Below are 22,671 nucleotides of genomic sequence, written 5' to 3'. Positions count from 1 at the left end.
CAAGGGTCAGAGAAGTAAAACTGGGAAGGCCCTAAGTGCTTGCCATTGTCAATGTAGCGCCTTGAAAACCAAGGAGCCCAAGGACTTGCAACAAAGAAATATTTGGGGAAAGTTGTTAAATCAAGACCAACTGGAAAAGGAAAATCAATCTGCCAATTTACTGTTTCTTTGCTCCTTAAAAGCCAGATCCCTTGTCAACAGGGAACAGCATGAAGAGGCCACAGAAAGATGCTGCTTCGATCCACAAGGTACAAGGAGCACCAGGGGCATGAAATATCACTAAGGAATTCTGCTCTGAAGACTATTACTAAACATGGATTTGTCAACCATGCATTCACAAGAAGGAGAAAAAACAAACCAACCCTTGGAATTGAAAAAGAAAACACAATCATTTGAAACATGAAAATAGTTACATTTCAATGCCTCCAATCAATCAACAAGGGCTTTCAATTTTGCTTCCTAAATTGCCTCTCAAATCAATCAATATACTCCTATCCCCAATATCACTATACTAGCCTAGGCTACCAACAATTCCCTGGAACTAGTTGAGAGAGACCTCAACTAGTCTCCCTGCTTCCTCTTTCACCCCACCCTCTCTAATCCAATCTCTACACTGTGGCCAGAGGATTTTTTGAAAAAATGACATGACTTAAAACCTTTTCAAAGCTCTCCATTGGATAAATCCAACCCCCTTAATACGGCTGCCAAGCCTCTTCCCAGTCTGGATCCTGCCCACCTCTCCAGCCACATCACTCACCACAGCCCCCTACCTCCTTGAACGCCATACTCCAAGTATACTAAAGTTACTGCAGTTATACAAAGATCCCATCAGAAACCGACTTCCTTCTTCCTCACTCTGCTTTACATGGCTGGCTCCTACCCATCCTGTGGCCAGGAGTCAGCAAACTTTTTCTGTAAAGGGCCAGAGGGTAAATGTCCTAAGCTTTGCAGGCCACATAGTCTCTGCAACTATTCAACTCTGCCATTATAGTGTAAAAGCAGCTATAAGCATCAGTATGCCCATAAAACTGTATGGTCCCAGATGTTTACATATTATATAATTTCCACGTCACGAAATGTTATTCTCTTTTAATTCTTTTCAAACATTTAAAAATGTAGAACCTATTCTTAGCTCATGGGCTGTGCCAAAGCAGGCAGCAGGCTGGATCTGGCCCAGGGGACTGCAGTTAGCCAACCCCTGGTATAGGTACATCTTAGAGGCCATTTCTTCCAAGAAGCCTTCTCTGATTCCTCCCAAACTGGTCAGATGCCCTGACACAAATGTTCCCATAGCTCCCTGTACTTCTCCCACAATAGGCTTGATTGCTGTGTGTTGTAACTGTCTCCCCAGTTAGCCAGTAAGCCTACTGAGGACAAGACTATGCCTTAGTACTAAACCATTTGATATTAAATCTTATATATATTCATCGGCTTATTGCATGCTATTTCCGCTAAAGTGTAAGCCCCATGAGGTGGGGACTTTGTCATCTTTACGCTATTTCCCAGGGACCTGGAGCAGCACAGGTGCATAGCAGGTACTCAAGGCGTCAAATGCAAGTATCAGGAAACTTAAGTTGAAGTCTAGCCCTACCATCATCTTCCTGTGTGACAAGTTACTTCCTTTCTTCGTGTCTTACTTTCTTCATCTATAAAGTAGGTACTTAAAAAATATCTCATAGGGCTTTACAACGTGCAACGGCAAACTCAGGAATAACGCTTAGGTGTTGTTTCTGCATGTCAGTGCTTTCTGAGGACTCCGTCAGGCCATCTCCTGGGGACAAGTGGTTTGTCCCTGTGGACTCGGCTTCCGTCCAGGAGTGGGCAGTGTACTGACTGGAAAACCACCTTGCTGACCTGCGTCCCGTTGATGCCCCGATCCCGCATCTTTCTCTGGACTCCGTCCAGCAAGAACTAGAACATCTTCATCCATGACTTCATGTAAGGAAATGTTAAGGCATGGTTGGGGGGATTTCCAGCCACAGGGCAGTCTTCTCGGAATCTCTTCCCTCCTGAATCTGGTACGGAAGCCGGCTGTCAGCAGCTCTTTACCAAGTTTACCATCGCACAGCCCCACGGTCCCCTCTCCGGCCACAGCTTCCTGCCCTTCCTCCTCTTCTGCTTCCCTACTCCCACGCTGCCCTTTTTCCAACCTCAGACCTGCAGTCCCTTGTCACCCAATCGAAGACGTGACATCGGGGATTTTTTTCCTTTCTTCCCATGTTCGGTCACCAGGTCCTACAAATCGTCTCTCCTAAATATTTTCGTACCTGAACTTCTCTCCTATCCCTACTGCCATGCCTTAGTTTGGGCCCTTACTATTTCTGGAGAGCACAGTCAGTGATTTCCCTGCCGCCATTCTCACCCCCTCCAGGGCATACTGACAACCTCTAGAAGAAAACACAAATCTGAGCAGGTCTTTCCTGTGTGTAAAATCCCTTAATAACTTCTAACACGTTTGTAGTAAAACCCAAACCTCTAAGTATTACATACAAGGACCTGTATCATCAGCCCCAGACTACCTCTCCAGGCCCATCTTCCACCCCCCACTCAAACCACTCCTCTCTCACCCCCCATCCAGTCACATCAGAACCATTTATCTTTTTAAGGGAATTCCCTGGCAGTCCAGTGGTTAGGACTCTGTTTAGGCGCTTTCACTTTCACTGCCGAGGGCACGGTTTCGATCCCTGGTTGGGGAACTAAGATCCCACAAGCCGCGCAGCGACCGGGGCGGGGGGCAGCCATTTATCTTTTTAAGTGCTGCCTCCTCACCCCACCCCTGATGCTGGGTATCGTCTAAGCACCCCTCAAACCCACCTTCACGTATCGAACGTCAAACTCAGCCTTCAAGACTCAGCTCAGGGGTCATCTCCTTCGAAAAGCCCTCTCTGGCCCTCTCCTTCTACTCTGACATACCCAGTGCTTACTTCTATCAAGGCATTTATCATAACTGTAACCAGGCTTGTTTAATTTTATTTGGCAGAGCTGCACAGCATGTGGGATCTTAGTTCCCCAACCAGGGGTCGGACCCGGCCCCGGCAGTGAGAGCGCCAAGTCCTAACCACTGGACCGCCAGGGAATACCCTGTAACCGCGTTTAACTCTTTTTATCAATCTTTCCTCTTTAGCTAGACCACAGGCTTCTGGGAGCAGGGGCTAACGTTCTTCTTCTGTGGCCCCTGGCTTACGGCGACATGAAATATAGCAGGCAGTCAGTAAACACACACTGAGCAAACAACCTCAGGGCAGGGGTTAAGCTCACAGTCATTTCTGGGTGCTTTCTGATGACCACCTTTCACACCTACAATTGAAACCGTTTCTGAGTAAAAGCCTACCTAATAGGTCAACCAGAGTGACAACTGCAGCTTGATCCGGATGTACAGAAGTAGAGAGTGTTCCATTTCTCTTGCGAATTCTGTGCATTGCACTGCACATCTTACAGAACCCAAACCCCTCTCACATGCCTGGCTAAACAGATAACACTGACCCTGGAGGCTCCTTCCTTCGCCCAGGCAGCACTATAACCTAATACAGACCCACAATCCCTTATCTGAAACCCTTGCAGCCAAGTGTATTTTGGAATTCAAAATTTGGGACATTTTAGAAAGGTAATACATAACCTGTACCGTGTTATACAGCACCACAGCAGTCAGAGGCAACATCCAGAAACCAATAACGTTAGTAGTTCCTCAGTGCAACTTATGAGTAGTAACACTTAGTGGGATAAATAAAGCCTATAAATAGTCTCCTGTCAGTTCAAGCAAATGTTACTGCCAAATCGAGCTTGGGCCAAATTTACAAAAAAAATTTATTTTCCACCTTCAGAGCTTTTAGGACTTCAGAAATGCTGATAAGGAATTAAAGGTGGTAGTTAAGAGTGTGGCCTATATGCATCAGAAAGGATTGAAATATATGTCTATGCACATATATACCACATGTTTATAAATACACATATATAAATTTAGACAAATACATATACAGATGGGAAAGTCTGGAAAGTATACACTGAACGTCAACAGTAGTCATTTCTCGGTGATAGGATTGCTTTTTCTTTTTGCTTATAGGTACTTTCAAAGTTAGCTAAAATAAGATGTATTTATATATATGTATATATAAATGCACTATAATTATATAAAGATATATATATAATATATATGATATATATATTATAAAGATATATTATATACATAAAAGATATATATATTATAAAGATATATATATATATTATAAAGATATATATATATAAATATATCACTATATACAGGCTTTGGAGTCAGACTTAGATTCCGTTTCTGGCCCTGCTACTTACTAGCTGTATGACCCCGAACAAGTTATCTCACTTCTCTAAGCTTCTGCTTCCTGAACTGAACAAAGGTAACAGTATCCACCTCCTATGGCTGCTGTCTTCTTTTCTATGGTTAATCGAGGCCACCCCTCACTGCATGGCCAAAAGGTCCTCTAGAAGCCAAACCAGACCTGTTGAAGGCCCAGATCCACAAAACAAAGACAGGAGGCATGGCCTCCATTTCAATGTTTTATAGCCAGGCCTGCCACTGACTTGGGGTCTGGGCTTTTCCAAAAACATGACATCACACGAGAAAAAGCAAATTCAAACCAAAATCCAAGTACTCTATTTCTTTTGAGAATTGCCCAAGAGGCAGCAACATTATTTCTTAATTCAATGGCTCCTTCTGTCTCCTCCTCCTGCTCTGCTTCCCCGTTGCAGGTCCCCCAGTTATTTATAGGTACTCCCCAAGATCCAGACCAGCACTACCCAATAGATGATGGAAATGTTCTACAACTGCACTGCCCAAAACAGTAGCCACTAGCTACACTTGAACAGTTAAAATGTGGCAAGAGTGAATGAGAAACTGAATTTTTTATTTTATTTACCTAGAGTAAATTTAAATAGCCACATGTGGCTAGAGGCTACAATACTGGCCAGTGCAGCTCTAGATCTTGTTCTTCTCTTCTACAAGAACCATCAGCCATCACAGTCAATTTTAAACAGAGCTATCCAGCTGTGCCTGAGTTCAGGCCCTGCACTGTCCACTGGGGACTTCTACAAGATGCTCTGTGCACGGGTGGGTCCCAGGTAAAGCTGTGCTGTGACCTCTGGGCCTGCCCCTGAGCTCTCCCTGCTGTCACCAGCACCATCATCACTCTGTCAGCCCGGTTTGCCACCCTGCCCTCCGCTTACCCCTCTCCTTAGGCCCCCAGAGCCAGTCAGCCACCCATCTCTCCGTTCTCACAGCTGCCTTCCTCCAGGCCATCCTCTCCTCACCTGTTACCTCAAGAGCCTCCCAACTAAGAGATCTTCCTCCTTCTCCCTACCCGATGTACCAATTTTGTCTTTGGACTTGGCCAGATTAGACCCTGATTTCATCTCTCCCTGCTCTAACACTTTCAGTATTACACCACTACTTGCAGGTGAAGGTCCGAACTGGTTGGACTGACACAAGAGGCCCTCTGCAAACTGGTCCTGCTCTCTCTCACCATCCACCTCCCAAAGACAGCCGATTCTAAACAGACAGGTTCCCCATGCACGCCGCCCTCACTCTGACTTTCTGGCCCCTCTGCTTCGAAGTCCAGCCTCAACTCCTCCACCCTCCATCACCAAGCCCTCCTCAACCACACTAAAGCTCGGCAGTCATTTCTCCGAATTCTGAACGCCTTCCTGTCTATATGACTTGTCTGGAACTTTAAGGGAAATTAGAGTGTTTTTGGAAAAGCCCTGTGGCTTCGGAATAAAATGACCTAGACATTTCACTGGCTCCATCCATAACCTCATAGGAAACCTCAAGCAAATTAATTTGTTTCCTCATTTGTAAAATGAGGATAACACCACTGAACTTACACAGAAGCCAAGAGGATAAACAAATGAAATTCTTAATGGGTCAAGAGCCTCGCACAATGCCTGGCACACAGCACATATGCAGGAACGGTTAGCCTCTCCCCTCTGCTCTACTGCTCCTCACCCCCCACTGCTTTGATAATAATGACTGCCATTTATCAAGTCCCCTCTAATGGCCAGGCTTGTGCTAAGTGCTTCACGTGTTATTTCTGATTATTGGCCTCCGTTTACAAATAAGGCTATTGAGGCCCCGAGCAGGTAGCAGACATGCCCAAGGACACAGAGCCAGGCCAGTAACTGGTGCAGCTGACCTTAAAAGCCAGATCTGCTAGACTCCACAGCCTCCCCTTTTGCCAACATGAGCACAACATCTTCAATAAAACTATAAACTCTTAGGGGTAAGTACTATATGGAGAGAAGGATTAAGTCCGTTTGGATAATAAAGCCAAAGTACCACCATGGTCTCCACGGGTTGTGTAAGTATGTGGCTGTCACTACGGGGTGGACATCATGTCCTGCCCTTCCTGAGCATCTACTAGACGGGTCTCGGAGGCGGTGTCCCTTCTCATCTCCTCAGTCACTGACCTGGGCGTCCCATTTCCAGCACACTAGAAGAACTTGTAAAACCATGTGAGCAAATTACCCGGCAGTTCAAACGAGCAGGATTAATGCTTCTCAGTGCCGTGTACACACCACCAGGGGGCCGTCCCATGGCCTCTCCAAGACAGGGCAACACATACCAGTAAGAGATTCGTTCACTTTACAAGGAGATAAACAGACCCTGATTCAGCTACCCAGAATCCAAGTCAGGCTGCGTTAACGATAACAATGATAGTAATATTACCATGAATAATATTAATAGCAAATACTTAAGGCTTACTGCATGCCGGGCATGGTTTTAACCTCTGTACGTATATTTAATCTTCACAACTCCTCCATGAGGTATGTGGCATTATTATCACCACTTTACAGACTGAGATAAACACAGAGAGGTTAAGTAACCTGCCCAAGAACACACAGCTAATAAATGGTACAGCCAGGATTCAAACCCAGGGAATCTGGGTGAAGAGACTGTGCTCTTAATCAAGAACTATATTAACTATCAGAAAAATGTGGGGTTCAGAAAGCATTTCTGGCAGAGGAAATAATTTCAGTACAAAGAGACGGCATTATGATATGCTCAGAAATAAGTAACAAAAAGTAGTATAAATAAGTAGAAATGAAAAGTTTTGTTTGAGGAGCATCAGGGGATACAAAAGAAGAGTGCTGGGGTTAGGGCTCAAGCATTAGATTCAAACAGACGACCTGAGTTCTATTCTGTCACTGACCTGGTGAGTGATCACAGGCATGTCACCTACTCTCACCAAGCCTCAGTCTCTCCATCTGAAAAATGGATATCCTCTTACAGAACTTATATGCTCAGGGTGAGGCCCACAGACCCACAGTAAGTGCTTAATAAATGTTAACTGCTAATGATAATAGTCATAACAGTAATCAATTTTTATTTATAAATACAATTTTATTTTTTTAATTTATTAGGAATAGATTTTTATTATATGTAAGGCCAAACTGTAAGACTTTGAATGCCACGTGGAGTTTGGATTTGACTGCAAAGGAGAGCTAAGTACATAGCACACACTGGGCAGGGATCTCTTAAGAGAAGCCCATAGCACGGGGCACCCAGCATTAAAAAGAATGGAAAGAGCCAATGATTCCTGCTTCAGCCTGGCTACCACCCCAAATAATTCTGTTACTTTCGTAAAACTCAAATAACTGGGGGCTTCCCCGGGCTTCCCCGGTGGCGCAGTGGTTAAGAATCCACCTGCCAATGCAGGGGACACAGGTTCGAGCCCTGGTCCGGGAAGATCCCACATGCTGCAGAGCAACTAAGCCTGTGAGCCACAACTACTCAGTCTGTGATCTAGAGCCCGTGAGCCACAACTACTGAGCCCATGCGCCACAACTACTGAAGCCCACGCACCTAGAGCCCGTGTTTCGCAAAAGAGAAGCCACCGCAATGAGAAGCCCGCACACCGAAACGAAGAGTAGCCCCCGCTCGCCGCAACTAAAAAAGAAAGCCCGCGTGCAGCAGCAAAGACCCAATGCAGCCATAAATAAATAAATAAATAAATAAATAAATAAATAAATAAATAAATGCTAAAAATCAAATAACCATGCTTCTTAGTCCCTTCCTTCCTTTCCTCCTTCCCTCCCTCCCTCCCTCCCTTTTCTTTCTCTCTTCCTCACTTTCTTTTCATTTTAAACATTTCTCATAATCTCATGGCTTTAAAAAAAGTACCACAGATTTTAACAATTAACACGGGCAGAGACATCTCTAAAAACACATCCCATGCCCTGCAAACCTGTTAAGCCCCGGACTCAGAATCCAAGTTGTCCCCTGTGCAAATCCAATTTTGGTTAGCAAGGACTAAATATCACTAGTTTAGCTCAAAGAGAAAGACGACGACTGTGCAATTACTTTTCAGCCACAGGCTGCAGTGGTCACAGGCTACTGGAGACATGACTTTTTCCTCCAGGCTCTCTCTTCACTGGGCCTTCTGTGAACTGTCTGTGGTCTGGTGATAAAGCTGAAAGAGAAGTGGCAAGAGCAAACCAGGAAGGGTTGGGGGTGGAAAGAAGTACAGAGCCCGCTTAAAGAGGAAGGGGGCAGGCGTCCTTCAGGCGACAAAGCACTCAGGCTAGGAAATGTATGGGTCTAAGAGAGTGCAAAAGACAACAGATTTTTGAGCACCTACTGATGTACGAGGCATTAGGCTGGCATTTGGGGAGGAGAGAGGACGCAAAATACTAAAAGCAGCAAGTTCGAGCCTGTAAAAATGTAGCTGAATGAACAGCCAACAAAGAGATGAAAAAGCAGACGGTTTTACCCAGAAATAATAAGCAGTCGGGTGTGAAGTAAGAGGAAATGAAGGTGAGCTGGGGAAGATAAGACTCGAGAAGGGGGGCTAAGGCCAGGCCACGCAGGACTTGAATGCCACGCTGAAGAATCTGAACTTTATTCCTCAGGCTACAAGGAGTGGCGCAGCATTCACGTTCACAAACAAAACAGTAGGGCATGATAAAAGTTACGTTCTAAGGCGAGCCCCAGGGAGGAGGAGACAGGGGAGGAAGACTTGTAAGGACACCACTGCACTAGTTCAAGTAAGAGGATACCAACATGAACTATGGGGATTTAATTTTTTTTTTTTAATTTTCAAAAAATTTTTAAATTGCAGAAGAAGAATGGACAGAATTTGGTTATTAGACATAGGAGAGGGAAGAGTCAAGGATGACTGAGGTTTTTAGGGATTATATTGACAGAAAAGAAACTGGAGGGAGGGAAGGAGTGAGGAAGAGAATGAACGTAGCAATTTGGAAGAAACCAGCCTAGGAAAGGCCCTGAAGAGGGCAGCCAGTTTCTAAGCTCTTAGAGGTGGGCATTTGCAATTCCTAAATGTGCTTCCCAGAGGAAACCACCCCTAAATGAGCATTCCTTCGGTCCTGTGAGACCTTCTAGAAGGCAAACATTCACTCCCATTTTACAGATGGAAGAGAGGAAAGTCAAGACACATGTCCAGTATGATACCAAGGTGCAGTAACAAAAATAAAAATTAAAGTATCCAGCCACGTAGACATACACTTTGTTCAAATCCTCATCATTCACATTTGGAGCTTTAGTTCACATACGCACCACTTGTAAAATCTACAAGTTTGTTACAGTAGATTTTAAGCAGCAAAGAAAACAAGCGAGCCAGTGAGCTTCTATGTCCCAAAACTGTCTTTCTGCTAATAAATATTGATGTCTCCCTCTTCCTGAACCTTCTGTCCCCGAGGACTTTTCTGTGCAAAGCGCCCCTTCTAAGTGAACGTTTGTGGGTCACCTCGCTTGCTCTAGGCTCCCACTGTAGAATTCCACAACAAACTGTTTTCTGAAGGAAAGAAAAGTCTTCAGGGGGTTCTCCTGTTCTAGAAACAAACACAAGGTTAGATGCGATGAAGAGGGAAACGGAGAAGGGAACAACAGAAGGAGGAAGAAAAAGGAACACCGTTCTCTTTTGTTTAAAGGAACAAAGTGGGCCAAATTAAATTGCTTACGAGCCTGCAGAGCTTCCCACAAAGGTGGAGATGATGGGCAAGATTTCCACGTGTAGGATAAACATCTAGGAAAATTCATTTTCTCTGTGCTAAAAGGGTACGTCAGTCACACAGATTTTACGTATTAAGAGACTGACTAACCCAGGGGCTGTTTTTCTGACATTCTCACTGGCTTCTGCCCTGGTAATCTAGGTTACCCTTTATGCTACCCTGAGTTATAAATAGCATTCATTTCCTTTCTCAGGCCAGACAGATTTTAATGCTTTATTTCTTGGGTCCAAGGGAAAAAATACTCATAGCACATCTCATTCTGAATTTGAGTTACTACCAAGCTACCTCGCTTTGAATCAGCCATGGAATAAGAAAACCACTTCAAAACATCAAAATTTATTCGTTGTTGCCATGTTGTTAAATTAGCCTAGAAAAGCCCAATGGGACTTCTGAGTAGCTGTTTCCTTTCTAGTACCTAGCTCAGAATCCTTCAGAACACAGCTCCAAGTCTTTGCATGTGTCTGGGATGAGGCAGGTGAATATTTTACACAATGACATGGGTGAGTACTGAGCCCGATGAAGGATTCCCCAAGGGATAAGAGGACCTTCAGTTGTTAGACAGAAACAGGAAGGCATTTCTCCTTATTTCTTTTTAAGGAAAGAAAAAGCTACACCAAGAAGAGCAGTTAAATAAGTGAAGAAGCAGAAAAGTCCCTACTTACAACAGCTACTTGTCTGAGACCCATGCAAGGTCTGGGAGTCTGAAGAGGCCAAGAGAATCAGATGGAACAGCCTGCCACTCGACCAGAAGCTTTACATCTCACTTCAGCATCACAACTTAGCTCAAAGATCCTGGTCTGAACCCGAAATGACACCAACCCCAATCTAAAACTTCTGCATTTCACTTTTCTGCAATTCCTACCAAGCTTGGCTTGACACTCCTGAATGCAGGAAAGACAAATCAAGGAAAGGAATGGACATTTTTGGAGAGATGCATCCATGTGAGATCTTTCCTTTCTCTACCAAGACAAAGGCAAGGACTGAAAACCAGCTTCACTTTGCCCCCCAAATACCTAGGCCTCTGAGGGGCTCTTACCCTTGGCTCGCCTCACAAGGTCCCCCGTCCTGCTGAGCCGATCCCACACTCTCTTATCTCTATGAATCATCAGATCCGTCTCTGTCAGACTGTCAGCTCTTTGGGGAAGCCCTGTTTATCCTGATGTGCATCACAAACAGCATTTTAAAGCAGTCTTTGGGTTGGTTCCCTGGGCTATCAGGAAGTGGGAATTTTGATCATGTGCATATAGGAAGCATCAAATTCGCTATCTGTTGCCCTTGGGGTTCAGGGACATCCAGAGGAGGCCCAAAGGGTTCCCCCAACCTGTTGTAGATGATGTGACTCTCCTCTGAGGCCAAAGCAACTCTGGAAGCAGAGCTGACTGAAACAGAACTGGGGGCTTGGTGCCATTTCTTACCAATTTTAACATGAGCGACTTAGCATTTAGTAGTGTAACCCCACTTATTGTAGGTATTACAATGGGGACGAATCATTTCAAATTAAAAATGAAACCAAAACCTTGACAGTAACTCCTCACCAGCAAGTGGGTAGTTTCGGATTTTTGAAAGGTCACAGAAGATTCTGAGATCACCTTGCATTTATCACCCAGCGGCAGATAACTGCTTCAGAGCTGTCCCGACTTCTCACAGAAGACCTCCCTCTACTTAGGAGATGAAGCGCTCCAACAGGCTCTGGCGTGCTGGCTGAGACAACAGAACCCACCTCTTTCTGCTGCCATCGGACCTGTCCTCTGCCAACTGTCTGGATGTTCCCCTTTCGAAGGGGCAAAGGGAAGATATGTACTTAATCTTAAGCTCTCACCTGTCCCAGTACCAGAGCGCAGAATGTCATGGAAACTGATGCAACAGCTCTCTCAAGATCAGCCCTTCAAATGAGCTAAGCCCATGAGAGATGCAAACTATCAGCATCATCGTGTGCTGCGACTGCATCTTGCAGAGGCTGCAGTGAAGGAAAAGCACAAGCACGGAGGAAGTCCTTTGCTCGCTTAGTTTCCTCCCATTTTACAAACTTGTGCAACGTGCTATTCCCCCAGCCCCTCATAGTTTCCGAGCCTTTTAAGAGCAAGTGGAGCGCCGGCCCACACTTACATGGCTACTTGACAGTTCCCTAGCAAATGGCTGAGAAAAGGGGCACAAGTGGGTACTAGTGGTCATGCCAAAGCTCAGACGTAACAGGAGCTGCATGGGCACACCCAGGAGAAAAAAATACCAGGGAGCCCCGGGCAGAAAACCTAGGAGCTAGATAGAAAACAGAGGTCTGCAGGTCCTCCCAAAGCACCAGCCTGACCCAAATTTCAGCCCTGGGCCTCTCACTCTCCAGAAGACAACCTCCTGCTCAACAATTGGCCTTTTGTGCTGCACAACGTTATCCACCAAGGGCTGGGTGGAAAAAAAAAACCTAATCCCCTTCACCTGTAACCTCACTGTGGCCTCCAGGCCCAGGGTGGACAGGGCTCTCCCGGACTCCGGGTCTGCGCACAGCCCAATGTCTCAGAGGGGCTGAGGACCGACAGGAGAGCCAGGCAGTCCCAGTACACACACCAGTCCTCACCCAAAGGAAGGCTCTGTCATGCGGAGTGCACCTCCACACAAGTCAAACTCGAAGGTCAGGATGGAGAAACTGAGGCTCAGAGAGGGGCAGCCACCCGCCCCAGGTCACACAGCGAAGTCAGGAACGGAGCTTTACTACTACCACAACCCCGGCCTCGGGATTCCTGAGTACCCCACTGGCCCCCGCCTGGCCGCATCGCGCCCGGCTAAGAATAACTAACATCCCCACAGCACTTCAGCCCCAATGTCTCCGCCTCCGTAGGGCCAGGACCTTGGTCTTTGCCCCGAGCGTCCGTCAGCCAACCCACAGACCCTGCCCGCCCGAGGGTCTGGCCCGCCACCGCCCCAGAGCCCCAGCCCAGCGTCCCACCGCCCGCCGGACCTGCAGATTCGCTCTCCCGAGAGCCGGCGGCGGCGGACATTTCTCTGCCTGCTTCCTCAAGCTCTTCATCATGCCGCCCGGAGCCCCGCCCCCCCGTTCCACCCCCAGAGGGTCCCGCCCCCGCGTGCCACCCTCGCCAATCGAAGGCCGGTCTGCTCCATAGCTCCGCCGCCAAAGAGAACGGGGCCCGCCCCTGAAGCCTGGCCCTCTCCAATCCCCTTCGCGCCTTCCGAGACCGATACCTGCCTCCGCCAATTATAGCACGGCCGGGCCGGGTGCCCGCGGCTGACTTCCAGCCGCGCGGCGTGGGCGACTCGGGCTCCGGCTCCTTGCGCCTGTATCGAGACAGCCACAGAAACTTAGGATCCAGGGCCGCGGGGTCGAAACCTGTGGAAGGAAAAAGGAGGGAACACTGAGCCACGGACTTGAAGAGCCGGTTCCACCTCCGCAAGGTTGTCTGTCCGTGAGCAAATCGCTCAGCCTCTCCGGGGAGGCTCCAAGCCTGTTTCCCTGGCGCACAGTGTGGGCCTGAGATTCAAATACAATAATAAATATGAAAACGAAAGTGCTGTACCAAGATAGACAAGCACCACTCCTGCGACCTGGTGGTAACTATGTGCCGAGGTCTATGCTTCACTTGTATATTACGTCTTTAATTCTCACAACTAACTTTAGGAGTAAGGGAACGATTATCCCGTGGCAACTATTATCCCATGGCAACTGAGCTCAGAGAGGTGAAGTCTGAGGTCGCAGAGTGAGTGGCAGAGTGGGAACTCAAATAGATGTTAGTACTAGGGAGCGGGTTGGGGGCTTTAACTACCCATTATCTCCATCAGCAACTCGCAAGCCTCTCCAAAAAACACACTCTTAAGTAAAAGCAGTGTGCCTGCTATGAAATATGCCTTCAAGACGAGTCCTCTGGTTCCCTCTGAACAAGATTGCCACTCCTTCCTAGAAATTCTTGGGTCTTCTCTGCCTCTCACTCAAACCCAGGTCTGCCTGACTTCTAAACACTTGCTGTTTCCTATGCTATCCTCCTGTTCTCCTTGTAGAACAGCATGAACCTGACCGAACTGAATTGGATTTGCAAGGGCAACATAAATGAAGAGACTTGGGTTGTAGGACTGACTATGGCACTGCCAGACACAGCTTTTAAATTATTTTCAGCAGTTACATGCTATTAACCCATCTGATCCTCACAAAACTCTTGGAGTAGTAAGGCAAGTTCATATTTCCACTGTACAAATAACAAAGCCAAGGCTCAAAGAAATAAAATATATTGTTCACATTCACAACTAGGAAGTGGCAGAGCTGGGATCTGAACTGAAATCTCTGGACTCCATGGGCTTTGGAGTTATAACCTGGGGTTCCAAACCTGGTCCTATTACTTCAATTGATGAATGACCTCGGGTAAGTTACTAAAATGTCAGTTTACTCTCTTGTCAGTTTACTCATCTGTAAAACAGGATACTCTTTAGTATTGCTCAAAAGACTAAACAGAAAAACATGGTTGTTGTGTGTTGTCTAGCTGTCTAGAAAAATATATGGCACACAGTAGGTACTCAATTAATGTTGGCTAAGTCTTTCCTCTAACTGTGATCTTTTGACCAAGTCACTTCCACTCCCTGACCTTTTGTGCTGCACATTACCCACCAAGGACTGGGTGGGGAAAAACTCGTTCCTTTCACCTGTAACCTCATCCTGGACTCTGGTCCTTTTATCTGTAAAATGCAAGGGTTGGGCAGGTGGATTTCCAAGAGTCTGTCAGCTCTGAGAGTCCCATCTCACCCACACTCCTCCCGGAGGAAGTCCACATCATGATAGCTGCTCAAAGAAGCTGAGTTAGTGCAGTTTGCCTGCTGGTTACCCCAGGTGTGGACCCCAGAAGGAAGAGCAGGGAAGGGAACCGACAGACAGATACCTAAGCCTAAAAGAGGGGAATTATCCTCGACTGCTCCCTCTCCTTCATTCTCACAGCCGGGCACCAAGCTCTGTTCATCCATTCAACAAATATGTGTTAAGTGCCTACTATGTGCCAGGCACTGTTGTAACCACAGAGAGTAAAGTTGTGAACACAACCCAAACTCAGTGTTGCCGTGGTGCCTTCATTCTCATCGGTTTGATCTCTCCAGTCCATCCTCTCCTCCCCATCCCCATGACTGGGCCCTGGTCCAAGCCTCATTTTTTATGCCTGAACCACTGCAATACATTCCCATTGATCTCCCTGCTCTAGGTTCTCCCCTTCTGTACCAGTTGCCAGAGGAACTTTCCTAACGTGCAAATCCTGCCTCGTTATTCCTCAGTTTAAAGCTCCATCAGCTCCCCACAAGCTACAGGGCAAAATCCAAGCTCTTTGTTGGTTATTTAAGACCCTTCATGCGCTGTCTCTGCTGGCCTGTCCTGGTTCAGCTCATTCCACAGCCTCCTCCCACCCCAACTTCAATCCCACCCAGTTCTCTGCTCTTAACTCCGACTGTCTTTTTTCCCATGTTGGCTGCCTGGGAAAAAAACCTGACTCATCCTTCAAGTCTCAGCTTAAACATCACCTCCTACATGAAGTCTTCCCTGAGCAGTGTAGATGGGATGGGTTGGCATGAGTTTAGGATGAATTAGAGCAAAACTCAAGAGCTCAGGCTCTGGAGGAGACTCTCTAATCCTGTCTAATCCTGGCCCTATTATTTACCAGCTCTGTACTCAGGTAAGGCATTTAACCTCCCTGAGCCTCAGTTCCCTCACCTGTAAAATGGACACACTGATAATACCTACCTTGAACGGCTGTGGTAAGGAAAATGAGATAATGTGCTGAAAAGTCCTCAGAACAGTGTCTAACACACAATAAGTCCACAATGAATGTTAGCTAAGGAAATATTTTCTGAGCTCCTACTATGTGCTGGGCACTTTCACATGTATTACTTCATTTAAGTCTCACAATTCCATGAGGAAGATATTCTTTACATATAGAAGTCTACAAACAAGCAAACTCATAGGAGAAGAGATCAGATTTGTGGTTACCAGAGGGAGGGATGAAGTGGGGGAAAAAGGGATTGGGTGAAGGCAGTCAAAGGTCCAAACTTCCAGTTATAAGATAAATAGGGAGTGCTCTGGTGGCCTAGTGGTTAGGATTCCAGGCTTTCACTGCCGTGGCCCGGCTTCAATCCCTGGTCGGGGAATTGAGATCCTGCAAACTGCATGGTATGCCCCCCCCAAAAAAGAAAGATAAATAAGTACTAGGGGTGCAACAACATGATACATATATTTAATACTGCTGTGTTATATGAAAGAAAGTTTTTAAGAGTGTAAATCATGAGTTCTCATCACAAGGAAAAAATATTTTTTTCTATGTCTTTAATTGTATATCTCTATGAGAGGATGGATGTTCACTAAACATACTGTGGAAACCACTTCGTGATGTAAGTGAAATCATTGTGCTGCGCACCTTAAACTTACACAATGCTGTATGTCAATTAGAGCTCAATAAAACTGGGAGAAAAAAAAAAGTCTACAAAACCAAGGTTCAGAGAGGTGAGGTGGTTTGCCCAAAGTCACACAGCTAAAGACCAGCAAAGATAGGCTTCAAATGCAAGAGGTTGTATAGCTTCAAAGTCCATGCTCTTTGCTGTTACTACTATTATTACTTCTCCTACAACTACCGATAATAATCATAAAACAGGTTATCCTTATTAGTTGAAGGTTTGGAGATAAATTTCCCCTGCTTATAGGATCAACCCTTTAACTCGGCGTTCAAGGCTCTATAATCTTGTTTCCTTTTCCCACATTGCCCAGTTTGCATCAACAGTCAGTACCCTTCCTGCACACCAGGCAAACTAAGCTGGAGCCCCCAGACATTCAGGCTCCATGATGAGACCACGATAGAAGGGGAGCCCACCACCAATTCCTGCAGAGCCAAGATGTTAGCTAGAAAGGAAATAAGTGACAGCGTTGGGTAAACAGCTAAGCCCCAGCACCTGGTGGCTAGAATTTGCATGTTCTCTGGCTGATTCTCTGCTCTGAACAAACTCTTCTTTACCTGCCTGGCTGATCGCCCAGTCTAAACAAATTCTGCCCTAGAGGCCACTAACTGCTCACTGTTAGGTTAAAGCTAGACCATTTTCTCAGCTGTGGTGGGGGACAGAGCAGAGTACAAGGGCAGGAGAGCTCTTATGACAGACTTCCTTTGGTTCTAGCTGTGGTTGTCAGGGAGAGGGAAGGTGGGCCTCTAGAAGCTGCTGACCCTGCTAACTTGTAAAAGATTCTGCATGAGAATCACAACTCACCCTGTGCAGCCCTGCCCAGAGCAAGGAGGGCAAAGGGGCCCTGCTGGAGTTAAAACTCGGGTCCAGAAACGGGAAAACGGAAATGCAAACACCATGGCCGGCTGGTGGCCTGGGGGCACTGTGGCCTCGTGCCAGCAGCTTTGAGAGGGCACAGAAACTGTGGAGTGTTAAGTCCAAAGGGTGCAAAGCCAACTGGTGGTGGGGAGGTCAGTGCCCAGCACCCCCTTCCCCCGGGAGCCTGCGGTCTTACCTACCTGGACAGGCCCTGGCGACTTCCTGGAGAAATGTTCTGGTTTGTGAACCAAAGGGGAGCTGGAATACGAGGCTGAGCTCCGCTGTGTCCAGCTGGACGGTGACATCTGAGCCTGCACAGGGGAGGCAGGAAATGAGCCCTTGGCCTCCAGGATGCTTAGGTGCATCTTTAGGCTGGAGCCCCCAGCATGGAACGTCAGCAGCCCAAGCTCCCAAAGCCCCTTTGGCCCTTAAGCTGGGGCAATAAGGGAGCCCTCTGTACCCCCAGCTCCAAATTAACATCACCCTCAGTCTACAAAGGGGGTGGACCTCAGCTCTGAAAATTCAGTAAGCCTCGCCGTAGCCTTCTGGACGGAGCCAGAAGAGACCAAGTTCTCAACCTGTAGTCTACCCCCGCCCCACCAGTGGAATGAAAAGCACACAGAGGCGGACAGGGGGGCCGTCCGTCGGTCAGTCTCCCTGACTGTGCCAGGCACACGCTAGTCACAGGGAACACCATGCTGAAGACATCAGACATGGCCTTGTCTTCAGGGAGCTAGACTGTGGATGGTGTCTGGCTCATAGCGTAACCGCAGCACCCAGCAGGCACATGGCGAACACCCAACACGTGCTGAGCTAATGCATGAGTAGGAGCAATGCAGCAGACTGATCAAGAGCGTGGGCTCCAGCGTCTGGATTCCGAGTCTGAATCCTTGTCCCACCACTTGCTAAATTACTTAATGTCTCTGGGCTTCCATCACCTCGTCCATAAAATGGGGATGAAAGCAGTGATGACCTCACAGAAGTGTGAGGAAAGCACCACGTGATGTGTGTAAAGCTCGTTAGCATGGTGCCTGGCACGAGGTCATCATTGATTAAATATTCATTTCTAGTATTATTATCATTATTACTACCTCTGCTATTACGACTACAGTCTAGCAAAGAACACAGACATTAGATAGGTCACTATAAATAATTAAATCACTGTAGGTGACAGAGAGATGGTAAGGGCGAGACAAAGGAATGCGTATGAGTGAGATACAAACACTTTCGGGATACAGACACTCTCAGGAGTTCAACAAAGGCTTCCTGAGGAAAGTCAGTGTGAACTGAAGCCCTGGAGGATGACTGGCTCTGCGAAAAGAGGAGTGAGGGCTTTCAAGAGGAGGAAGTAGCGTGTGCAGGGGCTCCGTGGTGAAAACGTGTCACGTTTGAGGTGCTTGGAATGCAGAGGATTCCAAGTGCAGCAAGCAGGGAAGAGAGTGACTGGAGAGATGACCGGGGCCTGATCCTGCAGGGTCCTGCGTGCGATCAGAAAGTGCTCTTACTTCACACCATTCTCCTCTCTGCAGATTCTGTTCCCCCTGCCCCAATTGGGACTCAGACTGAAAGGACCACTCACCAAGAAAGTAGACTTCACCATCCAGGGACACTGTGGGCAGGGAAACGAAAGGGCCCTTAGCAACTGAGCATCATACTTCCTCCCACCGCCCCACCCCCAACAAGGGCAGAAATGACCCGGGAGCCCAGAGGAGAGGGATCATCCTGCCCAGCCCCCTGTGGCACCTTCTTCCAGAGCGAAATCCCGAGAGATCGGCACGATCTGGTCCAAGGAGACATCGTCCCCGGTAATGGCCATCCTCCGGTGTGTGTACAGGAAGAGACTGAGGGCAGGAAGGAGAGTGAGGACAGGGGGCCTGTAGTCGTCCCTCAGGCCCATCGGGGAAGCCTCGGGGTGCTTGCACTGTCTCCTTGGTTCCTGGGGCTGTGCTCACGCCTCTCTGCTCATGGCGCCCACCAGAGACTGTTGGGTCATCAAAGCTGAACTTGCCTCATTTCGGGGAGCCCCTGCCTTGTTAGTAAAACCCACGTTTGATCTCCCCCTTGTGCGTTCTAGCACTGCAAGTGACAAGGACAGGGCAATCTTAGCCTCCCCACTCCCTCCCCGAACCTCAGCTTTTCCATCTGTAAGGTGAGGGTGGTGGGTTCGGAAATGTCTAAGGCTCCACCTTCCCAGCTCTGAGACCCTGAGGTTCACTTTCTGGCTGTGAGACCTTTGATAGATATTAATTATTCTCTCTCTGCTTCTGTGTAATATGTGGGTATTACTAGCAGCATTTATGGAGCCCTTTCTATATGCTGCACAGCGTTTTAAACACTTTACGTGTAGTAACTCATTTTAATCTTTAGTCCGGACACATTGAGGTTTGCTCAGGATGACATGGCTCGGAAGTAACAAAGCCTGAATTTGAACCCAAGACAGTCAGGCCACGGGGCTCAAGATCTGGAGCAGTATGTTCAACCGTCTTCTTGAGAAGTTTTCTCATCAAATTTTGAGGATTATATGAGCTAAGAATACAGAGGGCTTGGCCTATAGTGGTCAAAAACTATTATCATTATTACAATTATTCTAGAAGCCTCAGACTCTGCCCTAGAGGGCATGAAGTCCAGCTGGAGGGACAGTGGAGAATAATAAAACCCAGGGCCAGAGAGGCAAGGACTGAACCCGTCACTGACGCATGTTCCTCGCCGCCGCGTTCCGGGCGGTAGCGCACGAGTCCCAGGAGGCGGCTCCGCCTGCTCTCTCCCTCACACAGCGCTCCCTGCACCGCCTGCTGCGCAGGGTCAAGGCAAACCAAAAGCAAGCCGGGCCCCAGGCCTCGCCCAGCCCAGCCCGCCCCACCTGCCCTGCCCTGCCCCGCCCCGCCCCGCCCCGCCCTCACCCACACAGATTCACTCTGTGGTTTCACCTCTCCGACCCTTCCTCATCTGTGAAATGGGGAGAGTAACCCCCAACGTCACAGGGGGTGGGAGGATTACTGAGTATTTAAAGCACCCGGCAGAGAGTCCAGGACTAAGTACTTAGTATGTACTGGTTTCCGTCTCCCCCTGAAGGCACAGAGAGAGGGAGGCAAGCAGACAGACACGTAGACACCTGCCATTCCACTTCCCAAGGCCAGGCAGGGCAGGCCCTGGGGCTGGGAGCTCGGCACCCGCAGGGAAGGATATGATGATGCAGTACTCTCCCTCAGCCAGGGTCTCCTGGATCGCCACAGACTGGTCCATGCTGGCCCCTGCTGAGCAGACACGCCCCGGGGGAGGGCAGATGGGAGCCCCTTAGGTCAACAAGTCACTCAGGAGGTTACGGAGCTGCCTGAGGGAGGGCCGGGGGCAGGGAGGAGGGGCTCTGTGCTGGGAGAAGGTGGAGGAGGCCCGATCCGCTCCCTCCTCCTCCCCCTCCCCCTTCCCCTGAGAACGGGCCTTTTAGTTTCTAGGGAGAGGGGCCATCCCTTTGCCTCTGGTGAGAGGTACAATTTGCTGTACCGCCCTTTGTCTAAAAGGGCATCCAGTCGCTTCTAAGCGGGGTCCAGTCTATTTGTTGGACGTGGGGTGCCTTGTCCCATTACTGGAGAGGAGGACAAGTCCTATTGCTCCTGGGATGGGGCTCTGCCTTCCTTTTTGGGAAGCAGTATTAGTCCTGCTGGCACCTCTCTGGGCAGTGTCAGGGGTGTATCTGCACGTATCTCAGGAAGGGAGCGTCTCATCCTAAACAAGGACCCCAGTCCTGTCCCTTTTTCCCTGGAGATGGGAAAGTGTCCCGTTACTCCTTGGCCCTCCCCCAGCCCAGCAGGCCCCATTGCGTCAGCCGAAGGCCGAGGGTGTCCGCTCTGACAGCATCAGGACAGGGGTCCCAGCCCTCAGCTTGTCCAGCCCCTCCTGCCCAGCCCCGCCCTGGTTTCCCTGCTCCGCACCTGCTCCCACACCCCTGCCATCGCCGCCTACCTCCTAAGCTGTCACCGCTGCTGGGTGTGCGGAACACCGCGGACCCGGGGCCTAGCCAGAGACTACATTTCCCAGAAGCCCCCACGCCACACTGTGGTCAGCCAGCCTGTAAGTCCCAGCCTGCCCACGCCAGTGCGGGGATGGGGTGGGGGTCCTCCCTGCCCCCGTTAACTCCTTAGGTCCTGGGCTACCCTGGGCTCCCTATTCCGGAAAGCTTTTCCTAAGTACTTGCCTTCGGCTCACCCTCGGTCCTGGAAGTCATCGGGCCAGAGCTCCCCGCCCAGGGCCCGGAAGGAAGATGGTCACTTTAAGGATAAACACTTTCTCAGTTTCATTCTCAACTCCTCTCACTCCAGGCAGGCCAACACTGGCCTCTACTGGAACACTTCCTCCCCAGCTAACTACCCCATCCTACCTTAAAGGAGAACAACACTGTGAAGAACCACTACCCCATTTTCCAGGTGGAGAAACTGAGGCTCAGAGACGTTAAGCAATTTGACCAAGGCCTCGCAGCTAGCAAAGTGGCAAAATTGGGCCTCAACTGAAAGTGTGACTCCAACTTCTGTGCCATGGACACTGCCACATGCCTCCCTTTCCCTCCCTAAGCCTCAGCGCTGTGTGTGTGAGGTGTGTGTGACAGGAACACCTGGTCCTGCCTGCCTCATGGGGCTGTTTGGGGATAAAGGATGAGAATGCACATTGTAAAGGGTGTGATCCTGTTCATACGCAGTACTGTGCTGAGGCTCTATCCTCTCTCCTTCTCAGGGAGGAAAGAGTTCAGGGGAGGGGGCCACTCAGCTCTCAGGACAGCCTGAGGCTGTACTTTGTTGTTCTCCGGCCCCTTCCCCCGATTCACTGGCCACAGGCACCTGGGCAAGGTCTTCCTCCTTTGGGGCCTCGATTTCCCACCTAAGATAAGCAGGCTGCTCCAGATGGACAAAAAGGACCAGCTCAGATCAGGGAGTCCAGGACCGGTCTCTCCCAGCCTATTGGCCATTTCACTAAGCTGTAAGCTCCCTGAGGACAGGCTGTGTCTTTTCCTCATCACTGCAGGGTAGTTTCTGGCACACGGTTGACCCTCAGAACATGTTTATTGAATTAGTGAATTATCTTAATGAATACTCTTTCTCTCAAGCTTTGACCCAAACTAAAGGGTAAGTGCAGGGGAAGGAGTGAGCATGTGACTTCTAACCCATCCTCACTCCTTTTTCCCTAAGCTTAGAGTTGCTGCCTTAGTGACCAGTTCAAGTTTGTATATGCAAACCTCTTCCAGAAACAGACATCACCTTCTTCCCAATCTTCTTCTTTTCCTGGAAATATCCACAGCATAAATGGAGCTCAAGTTTATTTGAATTTGGTTTCAAAGCTGTGTGGGGGATGAGGAGAAAGGGGATTGATTTAGACCCTTAAAGATAAAGGGGGGGCTTCCCTTCCCTG

At 48.4% G+C, this 22,671-nt stretch overlaps 1 protein-coding gene across 1 annotated transcript in view; it reads right to left on the bottom strand.

Moving 5' to 3' along the window:
• INPP5B (inositol polyphosphate-5-phosphatase B) overlaps positions 1–21,219 on the bottom strand; it is a 43,594-nt gene extending 22,375 nt beyond the window's left edge. Inside the window, 9 exon segments of the mRNA XM_082421893.1 lie at positions 12,947–13,038; positions 13,040–13,148; positions 13,151–13,333; positions 17,475–17,585; positions 18,854–18,883; positions 19,018–19,115; positions 19,969–20,063; positions 20,461–20,525; positions 21,204–21,219. Coding sequence (XP_082278019.1) covers positions 12,947–13,038; positions 13,040–13,148; positions 13,151–13,333; positions 17,475–17,585; positions 18,854–18,883; positions 19,018–19,115; positions 19,969–20,063; positions 20,461–20,517 — 775 coding nt within the window. The 5' untranslated portion in view covers positions 20,518–20,525; positions 21,204–21,219.
• Positions 21,220–22,671: the final 1,452 nt, after the last annotated feature.

This window comes from Balaenoptera physalus (assembly GCF_965194825.1).
Source record: "Balaenoptera physalus genome assembly, chromosome: 1".
NCBI lineage: Eukaryota > Metazoa > Chordata > Mammalia > Artiodactyla > Balaenopteridae > Balaenoptera > Balaenoptera physalus.
This window is presented reverse-complemented; position numbering and strand designations above follow the sequence as displayed.